Source organism: Aspergillus aculeatinus (genome assembly GCF_003184765.1).
Source record: "Aspergillus aculeatinus CBS 121060 unplaced genomic scaffold BO66scaffold_66, whole genome shotgun sequence".
Taxonomy (NCBI): Eukaryota; Fungi; Ascomycota; class Eurotiomycetes; order Eurotiales; family Aspergillaceae; genus Aspergillus; species Aspergillus aculeatinus.
Genome location: NW_020291535.1, coordinates 153,876 through 177,010, shown reverse-complemented (window position 1 = coordinate 177,010; position 23,135 = coordinate 153,876). Strand labels below are relative to the sequence as shown.

Below are 23,135 nucleotides of genomic sequence, written 5' to 3'. Positions count from 1 at the left end.
CCCAACTCTTCCCAACTTGCCAACAAGCTTCAGCCAGGCAAGTCCGTGCGGATGGCATGATGCTTCATTCATTTGACCAAGAGGACAGCCAAGGTCTGTCACTTGTTGCTTGTCAGCACTTTGTTCCTGGAATGCTCAACCAGTCTACAAAGGTTAGGATACAACAATCGGGGAACACAAATGCCGGCTATCCTTGTGTTTTGTTGTGCACATACTGCCACAAACCCCGACCAGCAGGGGTCAATGCCCTGCATTAATCACGTCCAGAGTTCTGGGGAATAAATGTGGGGTTGCATCACGTCACGCATGGTTCTCTCGCTGTTCCTATTGCGCGGACTTCCTCCGGACTGGTTGTCTAGCCTGCCATCCCGGTCATTGTGGGGCTAGTGGGACAACCCCGGATTGCTGAGGAACGGCATGTGGGGGTCAATATCCGGTGACTGACTCGTGAGCCGGCACTCACCCCATAGCCATCTACCTAAGTATCTACTCCTCACTCACCCACAGTATTGACCTCTGCTAGAGCCTGCGCATGACCGTCATGATCATGTAGAGTTCAGGTTTATCCGCCGATATTTACCCGCAAGTCAGGCAATGGGTGCGGGATATCCGGAGTTGCTTGGGTCCTGACAAATGCTTTTCCATCTGTTCACCTTGCGGGGGAAGTCCGGCTTGGAGATAAATACCACCATGAAGTCGCTGGGAGATAGAGTGTAGAGACAGGCAGCGCAGGCAACACAGAGGCAGCAGAATGCACAGCTTAGGATCCTTGATCGCCCTCTTGGGCGGTCTTTCTCTTTGCTCCGCCGCACCAACTGAGCAGAATATCACCAGCGATACCTACTTCTACGGCGATTCTCCCCCATTCTACCCCTCCCGTATGTTTTCCCATGATCTTCTCATTTGTCATTCACTGCTTACGTAGACCGTTCAGCCGAGGGTACCGGTACCGGTGCATGGGCTGCAGCCTACGAGAAAGCAAAGAGTTTTGTCGCCCAGCTCACAGACGAGGAGAAGGTCAACTTCACGGCAGGCTACAGTGCCAGCAATGGGTGCTCAGGCAATATTCCAGCAGTCTCCCGCCTAGGCTTTCCTGGCTATTGTGTGTCGGATGCGGGGAATGGGCTGGTATGTGGACCCATATAAGATTGGAGTTGTCTTTTCTAAAAGCCATATACAGCGCGGAACGGACTTCGTGAATGGCTGGGCCAGTGGCATTCATGTTGGAGCAAGGTACGCATGCTACAGCAGTCTTCAAATTTGTTGAATTCCTTGCCAATTCCTCGCTTCTAGCTGGAACAAAACTCTTGCTCATCAACGGGCTCTGTACATGGGACAAGAGTTTCATCGAAAGGGTGTTAACCTTCTGCTGGGCCCTGTGGTGGGCCCCATCGGTCGTGTCGCGGAAGGCGGACGGAACTGGGAAGGCTTCTCCACTGATCCCTATCTCAGCGGGGCGCTGGTGTATGAGACAGTCCAAGGTGTGCAGGAGGCCGGTGTTGGTGTCTCTGTGAAGGTGTGTATACTCTCCTTACTGCTTTATCTCACCGCGAGTGATACTGATTGACACACTCAAAGCACTACATCGGAAACGAGCAAGAGACCAACAGAAACCCCGAGACAGAGAATGGAGTCACTGTTGCCTCGGTTTCCTCGAATATCGATGATAAGACCATCCATGAACTCTACCTCTGGCCCTTCCAAGATGCCGTGCTGGCGGGTAGTGTCTCAGTCATGTGCTCGTACAACCGGGTTAACAACTCCTATGCCTGTCAGAACAGCAAGACGCTCAACGGGCTATTGAAGACCGAACTTGGTTTCCAAGGTAAGAAACTTATATCACCACTACTGGGCACCGATATTAATACACAGAAGGCTACGTTGTCACTGACTGGGGTGCCCAACACGCCGGTATTGCTGGTGCTAATGCCGGGCTGGACATGGTCATGCCAAGGACCACCACCTGGGGCTCTAACCTCACCACGGCCATTGCCAATGGTAGTATGGAAGCATCAAGGCTCGATGACATGGTTACCAGGTAAGCCAGGCCACCTGCACTAATTGCTTTCTCACTAACCCAGTCAGAATCATCGCCTCCTGGTATCAGTTGAACCAAGACACCGACTTCCCCTCTCCTGGCATCGGCATGCCCGCAGACGTCTACTCCGAGCACGAAGTTGTCATCGGAACATCTGCTGACGAGAAAGACGCTCTACTCCAGAGCGCAATTGAGGGCCATGTTCTTGTCAAGAACGAGAACTCTGCGCTACCCCTCCAATCACCCCGCCTAGTCTCCGTGTTTGGATACGATGCCAAAGCCCCCGAGTCCGCAAGCTTAACCCTTTCCTTCGACAGTGTCATGCCGGCCATCCAGAACTACACCCTGTGGGTTGGCGGCGGCTCCGGCTCCAACAGCCCAGCCTATATCATCGCGCCTCTTGACGCTATTCAACAGCAAGCCTATGAAGACAACACCGCTGTCCTGTGGGACGTGAGCTCCAATGACCCGGACGTCGATGCCGCCTCCTCCGCCTGCCTGGTCTTCATCAACAGCTACGCGTCCGAAGGCGGCGACCGACCAGGTCTCGTTGACGCGGACAGCGACACGCTCGTGACCAACGTCGCCAACAAATGCAACAACACGATTGTTGTGATCCACAACGCGGGTATACGCCTCGTTTACGATTGGATCGACCACGCCAACGTCACCGCCGTGATTCTTGCCCACCTTCCTGGTCAAGACACGGGCACGGCTGTCGTCGACTTGCTGTACGGCCGTGCTAACCCCTCCGGCCGACTGCCCTACACGGTCGCCAAGCAGGCATCCGACTACGGGGCGATCTTGCACCCGGCTCAGCCTGTGGCGCCGTACGGCCTCTTCCCACAGGACGACTTCACCGAAGGCGTCTACATCGACTACCGCGCCTTCGACAAGGAGAACATCACCCCGCAGTTCGAGTTCGGTTTCGGCCTCTCGTATACCACCTTCAATTATTCCGGGCTGAACATCCAGAGGACATCTGTCGCGGCGACACAGTACCCACCATCAGCCGGAATTCAGGAAGGAGGCAACCCGCGTCTGTGGGATGTGCTAGCCAACGTCACGGCGCAGGTGCAGAACTCCGGGAATGTGGACGGGGCGGAGGTCGCGCAGCTGTACGTGGGGATTCCCAATGGGCCGGTTCGGCAGCTACGTGGGTTTGACAAGGTCAATGTCCCTGTGGGCGAGACGGTTGCTGTCTCGTTCTCTCTGACGCGGCGCGACCTGAGTACGTGGAATGTTGAGGCGCAGGCGTGGGAGCTTCAGACGGGCGAGTACCAGGTGTATGTGGGGAGGTCGAGTCGGGATCTGCCGCTTACGGGGACGTTGACGTTGACCGTGTAGTGGTGCTACGTTGGATGTGGTTTAGGAGAAGCCCTGAGAGATATAACCCCGAATGAATCGTTTCTATCTAATGCGTGTCTACAATGACGTCGTGAACACCGACATCAAATACACCCTTATTCCCAACAGCAACCACACGAGACACATTCCCTAACTCTCAGCTCCAGTAATAACCCTCCTCAACTCCCTCGCATCCACATCCCCCTCCACCAACCCGCGAAACACACCCCCCTCCCTCGCCAACAACTCCCTCGGCGTGCCAAACTCCACCACCCGCCCCGCATCCATAACAACCACCTTATCAAAGTCGGCGATCGTGCGTAGCCGATGCGCAATTACCAGCAACGTTGTCCGGCTGCCACTCCTGCCACTGCTGCCACTGCCTGTCCTCCCGCCACTGCTACTACTGGTCCGCCGACTGGTACCCAGAACCCCCTCCCGAATCCCCCGCTGAATCACCTCATCCGTCCCCCGATCCACAGCCGAAGTAGCTTCGTCCATAACCACCACCGCCGGACAAGCCAGCATCGCCCGCGCCAGACACAGGAGCTGCCGCTGGCCGTGCGAGAAGTTCGTTCCGCCGGGCGATACCCTCTCCCCCAGTACATTGCTCCTGTCTGGCGGGTTGCCCTGCGGGTTGCCCTGCGGGTTGCCCTGCGGGTTGCCCTGCGGGTTGCCCTGCGGGTTGCCCTGCGGGTTGCCCTGCGGATTGCCCTGCGGGTTGCCCTGCGGGTTGCCCTGCGGGTTGCCCTGCGGATTGCCCTGCGGATTGCCCTGCGGATGCAAACAGGTCGACGATGAGGAGGAAGACCAATGGACGTGCTGCAAGGCGCGCAGCACGGCGTCGTCGGTGTGCTCGTCGAACGGATCGAGGTTCGAGCGGATCGTGCCGGTGAATAGCACGGGGTTCTGCGGGATCATGGCCATGCGGGAGCGGAGGGTGGCTAGTGGGATGGTGGCGATGTCGTGGTTGGAGATGATGATGCGGCCTTTGCTTGTGCTGTTGGTGCTGCTGGTGCTGGAATGGGAGTGGGAGGGGTCCAGGAAGCGGAAGAGGGCCAGCGCGAGGCTGGATTTGCCGGCGCCGGTGCGGCCGACGATCCCGATTCGGTGGCCGGAGGGGATGTGCAGGTTTATGTTGTGGAGGACGGGTGGGGTGGCTGGGGTGTAGGAGGCTGTTAGGTTCGTTATGGTTATGGTTCCGGTTTGGGGCCATTCGGGGGGAGGGATGATTCTTGAGCTGGGGGAGGGTGGCTCCTCGGTGGGAAGGTCGGAGTACTCCAGGATGCGCTCGACGGCGTTGAGGTCCATTTCTAGGGTCGAGTAGGCGCGGCTGAGCGAGACCAGGGCGAAGGAGAGGTGGTTGGTGAAGACGAGCGCGAAGCCGGCCATCGCGCCGGTGATGTCCGCGCGGTTGACGACGGCCAGGGCGGTCACGGTCGAGAACACCGCGCCCAGCAGGTTGATCCGGAAGGTGAACCAGCGGTTGAAGAGGTAGAGGTGCCACGAGGCTTGGGCTTGACGGTCCAGTTTGTTGTGTAGCGCTGCGATGTACCGCTTTCGCTGGTTGAAGGCCCGGATGGTGGTGATCCCTTGCAGGCAGGTGGCGATCTGCTCGTAGACCGGGCTGCGTGAGATGCTCTCCAGGCGTTTGATCTCCCGCGCGGCCGAGAGGTACCGCTTCGTGTACCATGTTGCTGCGGCGGCGAGGAGCACGGCGAAGATGAGGAGGATCGGCCGCACGAGCACTCCGCCGGTGATCACGCCGATGCAGTCCATGCCCGCGTTTAGGACGGCCGTCAGGTCGAAGCCCAGGCGTGAGTCTACGAGGTAGAAGTCGGCGGTGAAGCGGTTGAGGAGTCTTCCTGAGGGGACCTTGTCGAGCCAGAGCAAGGGGGCGCGCAGGACCACGGAGAGTAGTTGGCGGAAGAGGCGAGATGCCGCGTTCAGTGAGGTTCGGAGAGCAATGTAGGCGCGCAGTGAGCCGGCGAGACATGACAGGATGGCGATCGCGGTGTAGATGCCCAGGTGGTATGCCGTATCGCTGCCACCTGAGCCGGTGTCTTTGGTGATGCCATCCCTGCTCCAGATCTGAATCCACCAGTACTGATACCGAGTTAGTTGAGTATGTGCAATGAGAACGGGACACATACCTGAGACAGCTGTAATATGTTGTACATCACGTAACATCCGGCGAGAACAGCCCACGATGCCCATCCTCCGCTCGTCTGGATGTACCTCCGAAACAACCACCACTGGAGAGCACCTTCGGCTCGAGACTCCTCATCGACAAATCTTTTCGGTACGGTAGGACTGCCAATGTCATCAACCCCACCATGTTGGCTATCAGTCTTGTCATCGACCTTTTCATTTTGTTCCTCGTTTATGGGCACAGCTCCCTGTGGCGAGGAACTGTTGTCTCTTTCAGAGTGGGATCGAACCACCGAGTGTGCATATTTGACGGTCCAATTCTCAAGTTCGACCAGATAGTCAGCCTTGGAAGAGCAAAGGTCCACATTGTGTGTGACCAAGATCCTTGTTCGTCCCTCACCAAGCTCCCCGGTGATGGCATGCTTGAAGAGATGACTTGCGGTGTGCACATCCACGGCACTGAAGATGTCATCTAGCAGCAGAATGCCGGCCCGCGAATACAGAGCGCGCGCTAGACCAATGCGCACCTTTTGCCCGCCGCTTAGATTGACTCCACTGGGCCCGATTTCAGTAAGATCCCGATCGTCCAACAGGTCCAGATCCTGCATAAGAGCGCATACAAACAGCACGCGTTGATACCTCGCCTGGTGATAGGGTAGGCCGAAGAGGATATTATCCCGAATGGTGCCAGCTTCTATCCACGGGGTCTGAGCTACGTAGCCCACTGCTGAGCTGAGACACCAGTCCTCCGGATTGGGTTTTGAGTGGTATATTGCCTCATAGGTCGGGGGAACAGGACGTCGTATGGAACCAGACAAGACCTCGCACTCGCCTAGAATGGCGCTAAGTAGCAAGGTTTTGCCGGATCCAGTGCGGCCGGACACCACGCTCAAGCCCTTCAGAGGAAAACTGAGGGTCACGTTTTGAAGGGTGCCGGATTCCGTTGTAGCTGATTTACTGTAAGATAGAGTGGCATTCTCCAATTGTATCGAGCGGAAAGGCGTGGTGTTCCCCGCCGCTTGAGCCGAGTTGAAGAATCTCGCCATCCGCCCAATGCTCACCTTCGCGCCCACGAGACCGGAAAGTAATTCAGGAACGAGGCCCAGAATGAATTGAATATACCCGAGTGTGGACAAAGCTGGGAAAGCGACGGATGGCGTGAGTGGGCCTTGCTTCCAGCTATAGACGCCCAAGGAGACGGCGGACACCATGACTGGCCCGAGCAGGTGGATTGAGAGGTTGATTACATGCCAGAAGAATGCTCTCTTCTGAGCTTCTACTTCACGGTCGCGAAGAAAGTTCATCCTGCGTTCCCATTTGACCTCGAGCCCAGCAAATTTCACTTGGCGAATACCCTGCAGGACCTCGGTCAGAGTCGACACCTTGTTGTCGCGACTATGCATGAGGTCTTTCTCGACAGCCGAGTATTTCGACAAGCAGAGAGAATGAAGTGGATAGAAGAGGGCAAGGCAGGTCAGTCCCGCCAGCAAGCTTCGCCAACCCAGAAGGTGAGCCAGGAACGTACACGCCACGGCGAGCTTTAGTGCCTGGAGAAGGTTCGAATAGAGAAAGCCCGCGACAAGAGCAATGCGTGACGCATCGATGGCTACCAGGTTAATCACATTCTGGGTACTATCCGGTGAAGTCTTATCATCGCCCTCATCAGCGGAAGTCTGCAAAGACAAGCGCATGGACTTGCTGAAAGCCGCTGCAGATAGCTGCGTCGTCAATGGCACTGAGATCCAATTCAGGGCGGTCCATAGGAGCCAGTTCTCGAGCCACGAGGATACCCCAATGCTGAGGCCAAGTAGCAGGGCCCAGACATTAAGTCCGTCGTGTCCCGCTGCGTCTGCATCCAGGAGTCGTAGCATTTCGCGTAGTGCTAGCTGTGGAGCAAAGGCTAGAACTGCCAGTGGCACGGATAGCAGGAGCTGATGGACTAACTCCCTCCAATACAGTGATAGCAGCCCCTTCACTAGCTTGGATGGGGTCGTTCCAGAAGCGTCAAGCCTAGCCTGCATTTCCATGAAGTCAGTCTGCAAGTGATTTGCTCGCATTCTATCGCTCAATTCGGGAAGCTCATCCAGGCTGATTGATGTATGCGACGCACAGAGTGACACTAGCGATGTCGCCCACTGAAATGAAAATCGCCCAAGCACAGAGGAGATTTCCTCCTCGTCAATTGGTCTTCCATTGCGGAACGCTCGAGCATTGCGTGGATAAGACAAGGATGTGAGAACTACAATAGTCCCCAATATGTAGACCAGCCACGCGAGAGGCGATGCAGCAGGTGGTTGATCTACCATGTCTCTCCGAAGTGTGTTCTCTAGAATCATATGCCCAATTAACAAGCAAGCAGCCAGTCCTCCCTTCCAAGCCGCAGAGTACCGGATTTGGAGAGAGGCTTCGCTTCGGAGATAATTCCATTGTATGGAGAGCAAGAGCTAGGGCACACTAACTTAGCATGGAACCACACAAAGGGTAGTTGTAAGTCTTACCCATGAGACGAGTTGTATCGAAGACGTCACTTTATCGAAGGCATTGCCGGCGAATGTGGCTCGCACGAGCGAAGCAGCGCAGACGCATGCATTTGCGGTGAGCAATAGATACGGTCGAGGGTCATTGCGAAAGACCCCTAAAAGACCTATCGAAGCATTGTGAAAGGCTCCTACTCTCTGGTATCCGTCAAGCAGCGCGTTTGGCGAACATCCCTTAGAAGCATAGTGAAGAGTATCCCTCAGAGCGGGGAAGCATACGATGGCGACCAAGGCTGCAATAAGTAGATTGAATACCAAGCTGAGGGTGTCGGAAAGAGACATGATGTAGTCCTGGCCATCGTGACTGTCCTCGATCATGCACTTATCCTGGTGTTTTCATTCCAGACACGACCCCGAGCAAGGGGGGATCAACGAGGAGGAGTCGAGCACTTGGCACAGATTCATTATGAGGGAAGGGAGGCATCGTCGTTGATGGACTTCCCCGCAGTGAAGGATTCATAGAAAATTACCACTACGTGAAGTAGAGAGTAATCATTGGTGCCGATCAATGTATGTATTCCATGTAATACGAGGGAATTGATTTGTATTGCGAGCAGTGCGGAGTAGAAGGAATCATCCCTCTTCGGGGAAAGTCGGAGGAGCGCCGCCATGAAGTATTCACCGCCCGGCAGATTGTATAGTGTAGCCTGAGGCATCAAGGCCGACAGTGCGGACGGAAGCTCGCAGCGCCGAGGGGCTCGTGCCCAATCAAAAACTGGCAGGCTATCAGATGGTCCGATGGCCCGATCAGATTAGATAAATCCGAACTTGGAAGTCGGTCCCCCATCGCCCGCCCATTCCACTCACTCACACAAATACCGCCTACTCCTACTCCTAGTCTTCCAGCCTGAATCCACTTGGGTACTGGCATTTCGCTTCAGCATGATCTCTGGTCTCTGAGAATTCGCGCAGGCTGGCATCGCTCGCTCAATCAACTTCCAAGAACTCACCGCATTTTCCCTGCCACTTTCTAGCGAGCCGGTTTTCACTCACAGCGGGTCTCAGAAGGTCGAATGGCCGGGCGCAGAGAGGATCTCGTGCGAAAGTCACCTCACCTGGCATGACCCACAACCACCCTTAAGACCCCTCTCTCCCTCGTTCTTCCTCATTACCCCTCCTTCCAGTCATGTTAGCACTCGGTGGGCTGATCCTCTTCATTGTCTATAATACCTCGCTCGTCGCCTCCAGCTCCCTCCCCAAAAACGAACGCTGCGTAACTGCGATCTACACTGCCTATGGATACATTACCTTCGCCGCGCACCCCGACGTGGGTTTTTGGGAGACCCGGTGTCACAACCCGCTAGAGGTCACCTCCATCTACGCCTCTTCGGACATATATTGCCGCCCAGCGGAGAGAGAAGCAGGAATTGCACAACTGGAGAGGTCATGCCGAGAGTACGGGGATGTGGACCTGATACCGCGAGAGCAGCTGGCCGAGAACCTCACCCGAGATGCTCTTCGTCGCATGCCAGTTGTCAAATATCTGGAGATACCGAGAAAGCACCCTGTCAACACGCCGGTTTTGCTCGCACCCAGTCATTATGACATTGTCTTTAACACTATTGTGCGTTGCCTCCTCATTGTGTCAACTGCATTCTGATTAACGTTCTGGCAGGATACTTGGGAGTTCGAAGTATGGACTCATTACGCTTATGGGTAAGATTGGACTTTCCCTTCAACTGAGCTTCTCCTAACATCAGCAGATTGGCTGGGTACGGATTCTGGTTATGCATACTCAGCTTAGGCATGCTTCAGCGGCTAGTACATCACATTATTCAATCTCAGGTGGTGCAAACCAGCTATAGGTCTAGCTCAGGACTACGTCGACTATGCTTGCCCACACAGAACCTCCGCCACTGGATACAGGTGTATCTGGTGGTTCCTCATCCTCTACAACCCCAGAGCCGCAAATTGCTCTGGTGGACCTTTCCCACACGCCTAGACGCGATAGTTGTGCTTATCTTCTGGGCCTTGAGCATTGCTGTGTGTACCGTGAGCTATCGACTCATCCCGGATAATATCTAGTAAGTCTTTCGACAGAGACAGCGGAGCATTAGCTAACTGCTCATCTCAGCTGGCCCGATAAACAATCACAGCTCCTCCGATACGCAGCGGACAGAACTGGGATAGTATCCTTTGCCAACATTCCATTACTCTGGCTCTTTGCGGGCCGCAACAACATCTTCATCTGGGCAACAGGATGGAGCTTTGCCACTTTCAACCTGTTCCACCGCCACGTGGCCTGGATAGCCACCATTCAGGCTGTTGCTCATACTTTCCTTTACCTCTTCATTATGTACGAGAGTAAGTTGTTTCCCTTGTGATACTGCTGGGAGATAGCTGACGATACTTACAGAGGGCAGACTGCTCAAAAAGCTGACGAAACCATATCTGTTATGGGGAACAGGGGTGAGTCTTGACACTTTATAGGGTCATCCACACCCACTGATCTTCATACAGGCAACAATCCTTATGGTTCTGCTCCTACCATTAGCCATCCAGTGGTTTCGGCACCGATCCTATGAACTATTCCTCATTATACATATTATATTCTCCGTTGGGCTTCTAGTTGGATGTTTCTAGTGCGTTCCCTACCATCAATTTGTATTCTCTCTACTAACCGCGTTCTCTTATCAGTCACACTATAATCTTCTCCGACCACGAATACTGGACCTACCTGTGGTCGGCAGTGGCCATTTGGGCCGTGGACCGGGCACTCCGTCTGATCCGCCTTGTCTACTGCAACATCCACGTGCGAGTCAATGCCGGAAACAGTATACAGCACAGCAAGAGCTTTGCCAGCTATGATGCGTCGGCAGACGTGATCCGGCTCGAGGTTACCCCCGGCTCGAAGCTTCTCTGCCCTACGCCAGGACAGTATTACTATCTCTACCAACCATTCCGGCTGACAGGCTGGGAAAGCCACCCCTTCACCCTGGGTCACTGGTACTACGAAGCCGACTACAAAGATGCATCCCCCACCCCACCACTAACCAAGGGCGACCATACGATCGACGTGACCCAGGTCCCCCTCCTCTCCGACTCCTCCTCCGAGTCCACATCGGCAGAGGCAATCCAGCTCAAACGTGACGCCCCTAGCGGCTTGAGACTTGTCTTCTGGATCCGACCCTACGACGGATGGACCCGCAAACTCCGCGACCAATGCATCCGATCCCCGACCCAGACCATAGACAGCACCATCCTTCTGGAAGGCCCCTACGGCGAGCAGTTCCCGCTCTGGAACTATGAATCCGTGCTCCTGATAGCCGGCGGAACCGGCATCGCCTTGATAATCCCCTACATCCATGGGCACCTCTTACGTACATCAGAAGACCCCGACCAAGCATCTACCCAGATTCGAGACATACAGCTCGTCTGGGTCGCGCGACAGGCCGCGTTTATCCGACAGCTTGCCGCCCGCGAGTTAGCACCGGCCTTGACGCGCGATGACTTCCGAGCATCTTTCTATGCCACAGCCAAGCAAGCTCCACACGACCCGGATCGGTTGGAATCCATGGATGAGCTAGAGGTGGCACAGGGACGACCGAACGTGGAAAGCCTTGTCTTAGCGCATGCGCATGCAGCGCAACTCAGCGAGTCGTCTGTGGCGGTGTTGGTGTGCGGTCCGACAGCCTTGGCAGATCAGACTCGGGCTGCGGTGTGCTTGGCTTTACAGCGGGGGTATCGGGGGATCCGCTATGTCGAGGAGTCGTTCAGTTGGTAATGTGTCACGATTTATGACTGACTTTGATGTGTCCTTTGCGCTTGTACAGAAAGACTGCTTAGATATTGAATTCTTGATTGTTAGGTATTGGTGTTGGCATATATAGAGATGAACAGTTTTGCAGATATTGAGGTAAGCACAGAAGGTATGATGCCACTATAGCCCTATGGTTGTTTATTTATAGCTAGACGGTTGCTATGAGAAGAGGAGTGAAGGATTTGTCTACTCCATACTGTCTTAGTGAAGAATGCATATGGTATATCATTCCGGAAGGTGGTCTAGCATAGCTATAGTACTTCAATGGTATGACCCCAACCCAGTCTCTATCACATGGCCACCTACAAGTGACTCGCGACAGGGCGAATACTCGGATTTGAGTTAATATCTTAAGGCCAGGAAGAAATGTGAATTCCCATCTCAGTAACTGGTGCCAAAAGGATACTTGAATCATACAGGCAGTATATGATTCACTCTATAATTTGTCTTCCCCTTTCCCCATATTTCCTTCTTTATAACCATCCTACACTCTTCCATTCCATCTACATCCATAGCATCTGGTTCAACAACCTCACTGCGAGCTTCAACGGAAACAACTCCTCTTTACATTATACCAAAACCCAGAGCTGAACGGCTGTTACTCTGAAGATACCCGTCTATACGACATGTTATCAAGGTATCAAGTACTCTCGTCTTCACACAACAGAGAATGTATAAAGCGACCTCTGCATCTCATATCTCTCCAAACACACCTGCCACAACGGATCGCAAATAACGAACCCGTCGCCGCAGTTCGAGGGCCACGATCCATAGCATTACTGCTACTACCACTACATTCCTCCTCTCTTTGCGCATTCATGCAGAAGCTATCTTGATTCCACTCGATATCTGGATAATCAATCTACGGAGAAAAATGGACCTAAGATAGCCACCAGAGCCACCTCACTCGTTGCGAGTCTGTCTCCTAAAAAGAGCATCTGTTCGACTCTACGCAGTGCTCGGTCGCTGTGGTTGCGGCACCAAGCCTGGCTAGAAGTGGGCTTGTGACCTGCCGGGTATCTTCAGTCCGTTTGGCTCATACCCGGTAAGTCTATATGGTATGAACGACGGCAGATCAGTACTCCGTCGCTTGACAGGGCGTCGCGGGGCTTCCCACTGGGTTTCGCTTTTGTGTCAGTCCTTGATTGACCCTTTCTCAAGCTTCCCATTGCTGCGGTTTACAGTCCCAGCCAGAAAAGGTCTCACACGCTGTATCGGCGCGGGCTGTGGCGGATCTAGCAGTGACCCGCCTGGAAGTCTCAGTGGTTGCTCTTGTCCGTTGTCAGTGTGATGTACTATCAAAGGGGTCCAGGTTTCTATTACAAGTTTGGAGCTGAAAGGCGGAGGGGAGAAGGTCCATTGCACAAAGGTCTTGGCTTCCAAACATCAGTACTAATGATAGATTAAAGCCAGCAGAGTCGACTATCTCAAGAACAGAGGTCATTCCGATTGCCAGGAATTGGCCGCAAACCTTCTTTGATGAGGAGGGCTTTCAGAGATCCCTTCTTTAGGGGAATGAATCTCACTGCGTGAAACTTTCCTTCTGCTGTCCAGCAGCTTCTCAGGAGAGGTACGGCCATTTACAACACCTGTGCTCGACGTCCGAATCATGACTCGGCACGTGGCTCACTCAATACGGCCTCTGCTTTCTCCGCTCGCATGTCGTGCCGTGCTTGCACCTATGCACATGATACTTCAATACCAAGCGCAGACCAAATGGGAACCAAGCGGAGTTTAACTGGGGCTGCATTTGGCTAAGCTTAATCTAAGCATGTTTAACCAGGAATGGACATTCCCCAAAAGGCAAATAACACAGTGGGTATAACACTCCAACCTTGCATCGGCGAACACGGATTGTGATGCCAAGAGTTGACTTAGGAGATACAATCCCACATCAATGCTCCATAATCTAATACCACGGAATGGCTCTTTTAAGATGCCATATAACGCGGTGCAAAATTTGACGATGGAACGTAAACACCATCGACAGCGAGATACAGATGACACCATCGAGTTCCTAGCCGGCGTTTCATAGACACTCGCTGTCAATGGGCAAGAATGTCTCAGAAAGCCGGGGTCTACTGATCTGCACCAGAATGAAAACTGGGCAGATGGGCGAAAGCATTGATGATCAGATGCTGCAACCACTGGGATCCGAGAGAGATATGCCAACTCAACTCAATTATCTGGGAGATGGCATTAGCATGACTTTAGCATTCTAAGGACATCAATGACAGCAGGAATAGCGCTGTCAACAGGACTCCACTGATTATTCCGTGCGGGATGTCAATCGATGCACTGTGTCGAAATATCAGGATCATGCACGGCAAACCCAGCCCTAATCTCCTCCTACAGAGCTCACCCCAACCGACCCCACCGGATGGAGTCAGTAAGCAGGGGTACCTTAGTTATCAACAACATTTCCTCTGCTTTATTTGGTCCAGAGAAAACCTGACATTTGGCTCAAGACGTGCATTTATCTGAGAACATCTGGAAAAAAACACTTGCACCAGTACGAACGTCCACGCTGGACGGAGAGGAGAGGTTCATGATCTACTTCCTATTGTCGATGATTGAAAGCCAGCCGAGGGTGCTGTAGATCGCTCGATCGATTGCATATGGGGAATATCATTGTTGTATCTTGTCCTATGGAAATTCATATTATTATCGGGTCAAACAATACTCAGGAGAGTGATTAGACAACTGCGTCGAGTCGGATAGTGAGAAATTGATAAAATTACTAGAGGCTGCAAGTCGCCAAGCAGTGCGGTATCTGTAGCGAGGGCATGACAAGGGGGGATATCGAATCATGAACACCTGGTAACTTCGCTTTTGGTGCCCTATAATACATCCTCTGACTCGGGACTCTGACTCTTTCTGTTAGGTTACAGTTTTGCTTAACACATTGACAGGCATTTAAGGTGTTCACTTCTTGTTCGACGATCACTATGAAGTGATGAATTTTCCATCGGGCCTAGTTCTGCTTAGGCAAAGGACAGGCCACTGAACACGTACAGAAGAATAGACTAGTTAAATAGTACTGATGGTTAACTTCTAGGTACAACAGGCAGCAGTGTTCACCGCCCGCCCGCCGCCAGGGCCATGTTGATACCTCGCGTAGCCTGAATCCATCATCCATCTACATCTCCCGGCATTCAGGACTCGGTCACAGATGACATGCTTGAACTACGAAGCAATCTCCGAGTCGCTTGCGCAGTTCCCTGTTCACTACGGCTTTCATCGCCAAGCACAACAGGCACAAGCCCACTTAAGCATCGGAACGGAAGACGTCGCCCTCTCGCAGCATTGCCCTAGACCTTCGAATCCGAAGATCTGTGTTCGCTGCTATGAACTTCCATGGTATATCAGGACATGGAATTGAGATCGTATCACAAACAGCAATCTCCTCACTCATGGCTCGACTAGTTGGAGGGTCAGAACAACCATTATGATTCAACGCCCTTTCAGTGGACTGTGCCAGACTCGGAGAATTGGCTTCGCTTCTAACGAATCAGGTATGACGAGATATGAAGCTATATAGCTGCGATTCGGGTGTGAACAGAGGAGAGGGTCAAAACGGGAAGGGAGAATGCGGCAGGGATATTGAAAAAGGTTAATGGTATGAGACTTCTATCAAATTATCTAAATCTAGTCACTGACGTCCCAGCGACAAACCAATCGACAGCGATCAGGGAATATCCCTGCTAGGCTTCGGTCTCCGCATTGGACGACTCCACCGGCACGATATCATCACTTGGCTCGAAGGAAACGGTATAGTCGGGCCAGCGGCGCGGAGGACTGGTCGTGAACCCGAACTCCAGCTGGCACAGCCGCAGAATCCACTTGGCCTCCCCCTTGGGGTTGTTGACGATGCCGATCCAGCCGACCAGGGGCACGGGCATTTCATTCTCCCCCTTCTTCTCCGAGTGCAGCATCACCGAGGTCGCGGTGTACGTCGGCGTGAGCAAGTACGAGTTCACCTGGGGGTCATTCGGGCTCATGGCCTCGATGGCAATCTGATCAGCCTTGGGGATATCGGTCAGCCACACCGCGGCGTGCTCGGCGGTCTCCCCCGGACGTCCTCGGATCAGAACCTGCTTGCGCTCCGCTCTGGCGGTGGGAGTCTGGCGGTTCACCCGCCAGCGCACCCCGAACGCGTCGCGGATGTAGCCGGCGCAGTTGAGGGGGTAGCGCGCGGCGCCTCAGACCGCGTTGCCGGCGAGGATGAACGGCCACCCGTACTTGCGGGTGCTGGCGAGCTCCTTGATGGTCTTCCAAGCGTCGCCGTAGGTCGTCATGAGCTGTGGGTCGGCCAGGATTATCCCGTGGATATTGTCCCTGGCGGCCTCGACCAGCGCCACCAGGTTGTCGATGCTCTCCGCGCGAAAGACGACGGCGCGGGCCTCTAATAGCTTTATCACGGCAGCGACGTGCGCTGAGGGCTGGGGCCCAAAGAATACCACGATTATGGCCGGCAGGTAGATCTTCACGGCCACGGGGGTTCCATCCGGCGCTTCATGCACAGCATCGCCCCGCTCGTTGAGCCGGCCATGGATTGCATCTATTTCGTCCTCGGGGATCAGATCCTGGGTGTCCATTATTGGTCTCGGATTTTCGGGGACAACCACGACGTCCCGTTCGCCAAGGTCCCAGAAGGGTTGTGTCACCATGGTGTTTCCAGTAGAGGTAGTGTACTGATCTGTGAGTCTTTGATCTGTGAATGACAGTGATCGTCTGCTAGCACATTGCTAGCATGTGCTCATAATGAGCTATTTATAGTGAAATCTTGATCCTCGAAGGCGACATGAGTTAGCGGGAAGACTCGAGGGAGTACAAGGACAACGCTGCCCCTGAAGGACCTCAGGACGCGTACCTTTGTTGCTATAACAAACGAGCCTAAGCTTTTTGATAATGAATGGAGCTTCCCGCCAAATATTGATGGATAAAATGAGGATTGAAAGGTAAGGATACTGGGTACTTTACTGGTTCACTAATGTTGTTGATTGCAGGGTCGCAGAAGCAATTGTCTCTGATGACTCTCAGCGTTTGCTTTTCCGGTCGATGTCAAAGAGGCAGCTTCCCTCTTCGTCTGCCCGTCCATTCTTTTCAGAAAGCGCGAACTACAGGAACTAGTTCCTGGACTGGGAACAAAGAATTCATTCATCGAGTCATTCAATTTCCGCTATGCTATTGGCAATCCTTCGTTATGCTGCATCTCCTCGCTAAACAAACCGGAACGCCGTCCCTCATGCCTTTAGTCAATTTCATACGACGCTGGCTGTCCCCATTGATGTACCATGATAAATCTCACTAGCAATGCGACGGTGCAACCGCAGCTCTTCCTCATTCAGGCGATCTCCAAACACAGCCGCAATCTGTTCCAAGGACTTGCCCGAGGTCTCGGAAACGAAGAAGAATGAGAACACGGAGGCGGCCACACAGAAACATCCAAAGAAGAGATACGTGCCCCAACCCAGAGAGATCAGCATCTGCGGGACGATCACCCCGATGATGAAATTGGCCAACCAGATCATGGCCGTGGCAGCACCTACACCCTTCGCGCGCTTGTTGCTAGGGAAGATCTCGGCTGGAAGGATCCAAGCCAAGGGTCCGTATGAGGTACTGTAGGCGAGAACATAGATGTCTGATGTCTCTGTTAGTTTCGTTTCAACTGACTTGGAAGAGTGAAAGGCGGATACTCACAGATGAGTGCAACACAGAACCAGCTCACCCCTTCGTGCGCAGCCCAGTCGCCGCTGTACTTGTTCATGAGTCCTGCCATTATCAGGTGCGGCACAGCCATGGCGATACCACCCCAGATGGCCAGCGGGCGCCGTCCTGCGCGGTCCAGATAAGCCAGGATTGGAAGCCCACCCACTAACTGGCAAATGTTGATCATGCCTGCTAGGATCAACGACATGTTGCTATCCTGACCAAGTGCTGCAAAGAAAGTGGGCGCGTAGTATACAAACGAATTGATCCCCGAGAACTAGAAGGTGATTAGATATAGGTCATCACGACTCTCATGCTAGAGATATACTAACCTGCTGGAAGAAAGGAATGGCAAGGCCGACCATGGTGCGCCGAATATACTTGGCTTGAAAGAGGGAAGTCCACTGCTTGAATCCCACCATGACGGGACGAGACGCGTGGTCTGGAAACTCCTTGGCAAGGAGTTCTTGCTGCAGTCGAACTTCGGTCAGGATTCCCTTCCATTCGAGTCGGACGCGCTCGTCGGTCTGGGGCAGACACCGCAGCTTGGCCAAGGCGGCGAGACTGTCGTCGTCGCGTCCTCGCATAGCCAGCCAGCGGGGAGAGAAGGGGAAGAGATGAATGGCGGTGCCAACCAGCAATGCAGGGATCATCTGGATGATGAACGGCAGGCGGAAGGCCCAGTCGCCGGGGATCGATCTACTCAGCCGTTAGTCTACTCTCCATGACCGTCATTTAGCTGGCTCGAATGATTTACTTCGTTCCATAGGATATCCAGTAGGCCACGATGGCACCGACGACAATACTGATGGCTTCCAACACCAACAGAGAGCCACGCCAACGGGGAGGGGCAATCTCCGAGATATACAACGGCGCACCCATAGCAAGAGTCCCGACACCAATACCACCGATAAACCGGCCTGCAACCAACGTGGCATAGTCCGAGGCCGCGGTCTGAATGATGGCTCCAACCACGAAGAAGAAAGTGGCGACAGACAGGCCCCACTTGCGGGAGATCCGATCCGCGACAGCAGGGAAGAAAAGACAGCCAATGAAGGCGCCCAATTCCAGCATGGCGGTCATCAGCCCGGTGTTAAACCCGTAGTGCGCGTGGTCGGGCGAGACTTGAGGGAATTGTTGGCGGAACTGATTCATCTCGAGGATAATGGAGATGACACCTTGGTCTAGAGCCCCAGTCAGTAACTTTTCATCTCTCTGATCTCCGGATTGACACGTACCATAGCCAAAGGAGAAACCACCGATAGATGCCAACCAGGCTGCCCCGAACACATACGGCGACCGCATGAGATCGCGCAGCTGGCCATTGTCGTACTTGACTTCTGCCGACAGTATCTCCAGGGCATTATCCCCAACGAATTCATCGTGGACCGCCTTCTCCTTGTCCAGGGATGTGTCATCGTTCACAAGTGTTCCGGCATACTCATCATGGACAGCCGAAGTCTTGTTTTCCTTCTCCGGAGAAGCGTCTTCGATCGACATGGTGACACCTGCGAAACGGAATGGATAGAGATGAACTTCGTCGAGATGTAATGAATAGGAGATGCGCTTGTCCTGCAACAGACTGGAACATGCATTCAACCGGGGACACGAAGTGGGTATATATGCATTTTCGAGGGAAAGCAACCATCACCACCAGCCCCGACAGAAACTCACTCGCGGTCCATGGAAACCCAAGGAAAGCATAAACCAGGCCTATCCAGCTCCGAGCCGACAATTGACAGCCTACCTTTTCCTGCATGAGAGTCGGTGTAAACATGGGGAAGAACCCGGGGAAACGAGATGGAAACACGGGGGGGGAATGCATCCCACCCTCGTGATTGGATCCCCCCCTGGCCCGTGGCGATGATACCTTATCCGGCAAGCACTCAGCGCACCTAATGAGGAAAATTGCCGTATTGGGTAGACGCGCCAGCGACATAGGCTCAGCCAATGGCCGTGCAGGACTAGAGCAGGAATGGCCTAGTCTCGGGACGGTCCCGACGCACACTGGCTGCCGCGTGATGTCATCACCTTCGTGACTGCGCAGTTTGCAGGTGGTAAGTTAGGGGCGTCGTGCAATGGGCATCGATGGCCTTGAGGAGCCGGGCCGTCGTCTGGCGACCTTAGATTCCCCGCGTTCGAGGTTCTTGATGGCAAAAGCCGTGAAGAGCGTTTTATGCTGGCGAGCATGATCGCTCGTATCCACCACGTCAAAGATGTGGGCGTGACTTTCGCCTAGAACCACGTAGTTGAGGTCTTTGAGACATGGTGTGCTATGGCCATAGATATCTTTGATGGCGTGCGTGTCGCCGAAGGATAGCGAGTTCGGTCCGGTGCGTAAGATTGGGGCCCGTCGGTGAGCCTCGAACAGGTCCTTCGGTAGCCACAGGCGCTCAGGTAAATGTGGCGCAGGTCGGTGAAACCCGAAAGTGGCGAGAACCCGGGGTGTTTGCGGAGTCCTTGGGGGTCATGAAAGTAACGAACAATCGAAAGAATGAAAAGGTAGGAGACACTACGAAACGTAGCGGCTGCGAAAAAGACGAGTGCCAACATAGTGAAGGTTGGCTTGTGCCTTGCAACAAGCCTGTGGTGCCTTTCCAAATGTCTTCCATGGGTTCATATTTGTATACACATATATCTCAATAGCCGGAAGATGACTTTACACGTGCTGGGACGGGCAATAATGCCAATTCTGCCTGAAGTTTCCCCTCTCAGACTCTGCCAAATCAAAATGGGATGTCTGAAATATGCCTCATGCAAGTGCTCCTGACAGAGAGTCTGTTTTGTTGGTGGAGTGAGAAGCATGGGCCCGTCGAGTCTTCAGTGTCACTCTTGCTTAGCTGGGAAAGGCAAGTTTCCTCTTTGGGACATGTGGCGACATCGCATCGCATCCTGCTGCAGTGATATGCTTCTGCTGTTTCATTTGATCTTTGCCCCACAAGCTTTGGATGCAGCTCATACACGGGTCCGGGGCAAGTCTCCAATATCCGGGGTATTGGGGAAACAGCGAGGTCTAGGTCTTTACAATGGCGTTTCCCTCAAATGGGGCTACCCCATGCAGTTTGCAGTGCATTGATAGTGCTTGCTGTCGGCCATGCATGGTCCCATTCCAGCCCTTCCAGTAGTCGAATTAACGCAGCCTGCTCGCCAGGATCGGTGAAATACTCTCCGCATATGGAGATTCCTACCATCGCCGTGACAAGGGCAGCCGGACAAGGGGGATTCGAGACCGCCAATCCACACAAACGCCGTGTACAATCCTGCAGCTCTTGAACTAGGGCTTTATCCCTCGACAGGGCACCGAGTCCAAGCCGCGACGCCCGCCGGGGGTCAGACACCGCCAGCAGAATACGACCGAGTTCAATATGCTGCGCCCCTGCCACCTGGCAGCTGTTCATGTGCCAAATCTCAGGAAAGTGTTTTCCGACCATCGGCTCCCGATGGCGATAATGTATAGGCTTGTAGGGCGCGGGCTTTGCCTCCTTCCACCGCTCTTCGACGGTCTTCAACTTGGACCAGCGCTGCAAACGCTCCTCCGCGCTAGAGCGATGATTGTCACCAAAGCAAAACAATAAGAGGTCAGCCACCCACACAAGAATTCGGTTGGTCCAGATGAAATCATTCGCTGCGTCGCACATGGTGTAATCATTAGTCGGAGAGACCGGTAGTCTAAACTCTCGTTGGTAGAGGAAAGCACTCCAGATCTCCTGACGGAGAGCACTCAAAGCAGCGGAATGGCGTAACGAGACAGATGGGCAGGCATGTACGTTGATATCTCGGCTTGGACCATGGATCTTGAACCAAGCATAGAACGATTCATCTTGTTGCGTATTCACATTAAACTGAATTGCATTCAGGTACGCTTCCGAGTCACCTAGTGACGGAGCTAAATCCAGGGCAGTATCAGCATGTCAATTCTGGTGGCCTATAATGCCTTTCGAGCTTTACCTTCTATTTGCTCATAGAATCTAAGAATCGTAGCAGCTGTGAGCACGTCTTCGTTGTACTCTTCCTCAGGGTCATGTGATATCTCAAATAGATACGAGATGCAAATGTCGTGATAACGGATCGCCGTCTCGGGGCTCAGCAGAGATCGAGCCTCTTCCGGAAAACCAAGAGTCTCCAACGACTTGCCACATGATGCTAGGCGATTGAGATGTCCCGCAGAGGCCGTGTATACCGCGTATCGAAGGACCGGACAGAACATGGCTCGCTCGGGAACATGAAGAGCGAAGTGGCGATCGCGGTCACTGATATCAAACTGGATCGGTCAGTCGCTTATGGGTGTTTGATGCTGATAGCCGGCGGTGTGCTTACCCATTGAGCCAGATTCTGGGTAAAATGACGTAGCAAACAAGCCTCCTCGAGGTTCAGGTAGGCAGCGTCGGAATGTGACGTTGGCAGCCCGTGTAGGGGCCCGGGCGAATATCTGCTCCTCTCTGATGCGCCCAGTGTAACTGTGGGGGGATGATTGCGCATGTTCGTGTGCTCCACAGAATAGGAAGACGATCGAGCTGCAACCTTATCTGGTATCGTTGTTTCCGAAGATGCTGTAGATGGAGATCGACCGTCATACCGTTTGCCCTCGAGACATGATGAAGACTGCGAACGAGGGGGAGCTGCTTGAGTTCCGTCACTGGGGAATTTCGCCTTCTTCGCCACTCTATCACCGACCGCACTCACACCACTTGCGTTTCGATACACATCGCAATCGGAAGTGGCTCTATCCCGCGCAACATGGGGCGTCATGTCGACATACGTCAAACGGCCTAAGCTATAAGTATCTGTCCCGGATGTTTGCTCCTTACATCCGAGAGTACGTACGTCTTTTCTTCGACTGGACCCATGTCTGATCTGGTGCGAAATCGAACGTTTGCCGGCGCCGAGGAACCGAGCGGAAGCGGATTCTGGGGGGAGCAGGATCGCACTGAGCTTTGGTCTTCTGGCAGGACTGACACGGTGTATCCTCGGTGCCTAAGATTATAAGTATTAGCTATGTAGCCTTTGTAGACTCCGACGTTGTGATTCTCCTACATCGTAGGTTGTGATCTAGAAATCGTTGAGGGGATGAGCGACCAGCGATTGCTTGGCGGTGGGGTTGACTCACCTTTGCACCCCACGCATGATTGCGCGGATGCAGTCGACGTCGCCATGATAAAGCTGGGCTAGCAAAGACTATGGGGGCGCATGACTTGGGGCATGGTTGGTAGATGACAATCGATGAAGGAGGTGGTGAGGATGAAAACACGATGGAGATGGAAATAGTTGGAGAAGCTCGTGTGCATGCGGGGAAGGAGCCAATTTCCCCGATGGGCGGCCTCGCAGCCTCAGGCATCGATATATCTCGTTCACGAAACGAGCGGGAATACTAGGTAGACTCAATAATTCGACCCGCGGAGAAAGGCGCCTTGCCTTGGACCATCGGTGTGTAAAGGGGGTCTTTGTCGTTCAAATATTCTCTTCTCCACGTACCAAATACACATGCTATCGTGGTCTAGGTTTAAGGATTGTCATCGGCTGATGCCTTCTGTGATATATTCTATACAAATCACAGACGACCAAGTCTGTGGAGTCTGGCTCCTGGTCCTTC

General features: G+C 53.6%; 6 protein-coding genes across 6 annotated transcripts; 2 read left to right on the top strand and 4 right to left on the bottom strand.

The window, feature by feature from the left end:
* Nucleotides 1–751: 751 nt before the first annotated feature.
* BO66DRAFT_334256 (beta-glucosidase) lies at nt 752–3,385 on the top strand (the record flags this gene model as incomplete). Its single annotated transcript, XM_025644201.1, has 7 exons — nt 752–878; nt 935–1,128; nt 1,181–1,233; nt 1,294–1,516; nt 1,579–1,825; nt 1,873–2,038; nt 2,086–3,385. The coding sequence occupies 7 exons, from the start codon at nt 752–754 to the stop codon at nt 3,383–3,385; spliced, it is 2,310 nt and encodes a 769-aa protein (XP_025499103.1).
* A 126-nt stretch (nt 3,386–3,511) lies between these two features.
* On the bottom strand, nt 3,512–8,560 carry BO66DRAFT_359426 (ABC bile acid transporter). Its single transcript, XM_025644974.1, has 4 exons — nt 8,035–8,560; nt 5,539–7,980; nt 4,154–5,491; nt 3,512–4,117 (listed from the first exon to the last, which is right to left on the bottom strand). Exons 1-4 carry the CDS (start codon nt 8,389–8,391, stop codon nt 3,536–3,538), a joined length of 4,719 nt encoding a protein of 1,572 aa, XP_025499102.1. The 5' UTR covers nt 8,392–8,560; the 3' UTR covers nt 3,512–3,535.
* Nucleotides 8,561–8,925: 365 nt separating this feature from the next.
* On the top strand, nt 8,926–12,026 carry BO66DRAFT_359423 (ferric reductase family protein). The gene is made up of 7 exons (XM_025644973.1): nt 8,926–9,637; nt 9,689–9,729; nt 9,777–10,097; nt 10,148–10,377; nt 10,430–10,482; nt 10,534–10,655; nt 10,711–12,026. The coding sequence occupies exons 1-7, from the start codon at nt 9,200–9,202 to the stop codon at nt 11,795–11,797; spliced, it is 2,292 nt and encodes a 763-aa protein (XP_025499101.1). The 5' UTR covers nt 8,926–9,199; the 3' UTR covers nt 11,798–12,026.
* Nucleotides 12,027–15,537: 3,511 nt separating this feature from the next.
* BO66DRAFT_462611 (uncharacterized protein) lies at nt 15,538–16,565 on the bottom strand (the record flags this gene model as incomplete). Its single annotated transcript, XM_025652389.1, has 2 exons — nt 16,042–16,565; nt 15,538–15,957 (listed from the first exon to the last, which is right to left on the bottom strand). Exons 1-2 carry the CDS (start codon nt 16,501–16,503, stop codon nt 15,538–15,540), a joined length of 882 nt encoding a protein of 293 aa, XP_025499100.1. The 5' UTR covers nt 16,504–16,565.
* A 532-nt stretch (nt 16,566–17,097) lies between these two features.
* On the bottom strand, nt 17,098–19,045 carry BO66DRAFT_443271 (sugar porter family MFS transporter; the record flags this gene model as incomplete). Its single annotated transcript, XM_025651503.1, has 5 exons — nt 17,098–17,477; nt 17,537–17,822; nt 17,878–18,244; nt 18,303–18,729; nt 18,784–19,045. The coding sequence occupies 5 exons, from the start codon at nt 19,043–19,045 to the stop codon at nt 17,098–17,100; spliced, it is 1,722 nt and encodes a 573-aa protein (XP_025499099.1).
* Nucleotides 19,046–20,583: 1,538 nt separating this feature from the next.
* Nucleotides 20,584–22,242, bottom strand: BO66DRAFT_383898 (uncharacterized protein; the record flags this gene model as incomplete). Its single annotated transcript, XM_025646076.1, has 3 exons — nt 21,863–22,242; nt 21,494–21,806; nt 20,584–21,431 (listed from the first exon to the last, which is right to left on the bottom strand). Exons 1-3 carry the CDS (start codon nt 22,022–22,024, stop codon nt 20,584–20,586), a joined length of 1,323 nt encoding a protein of 440 aa, XP_025499098.1. The 5' UTR covers nt 22,025–22,242.
* Between the last annotated feature and the right edge of the window lie 893 nt (nt 22,243–23,135).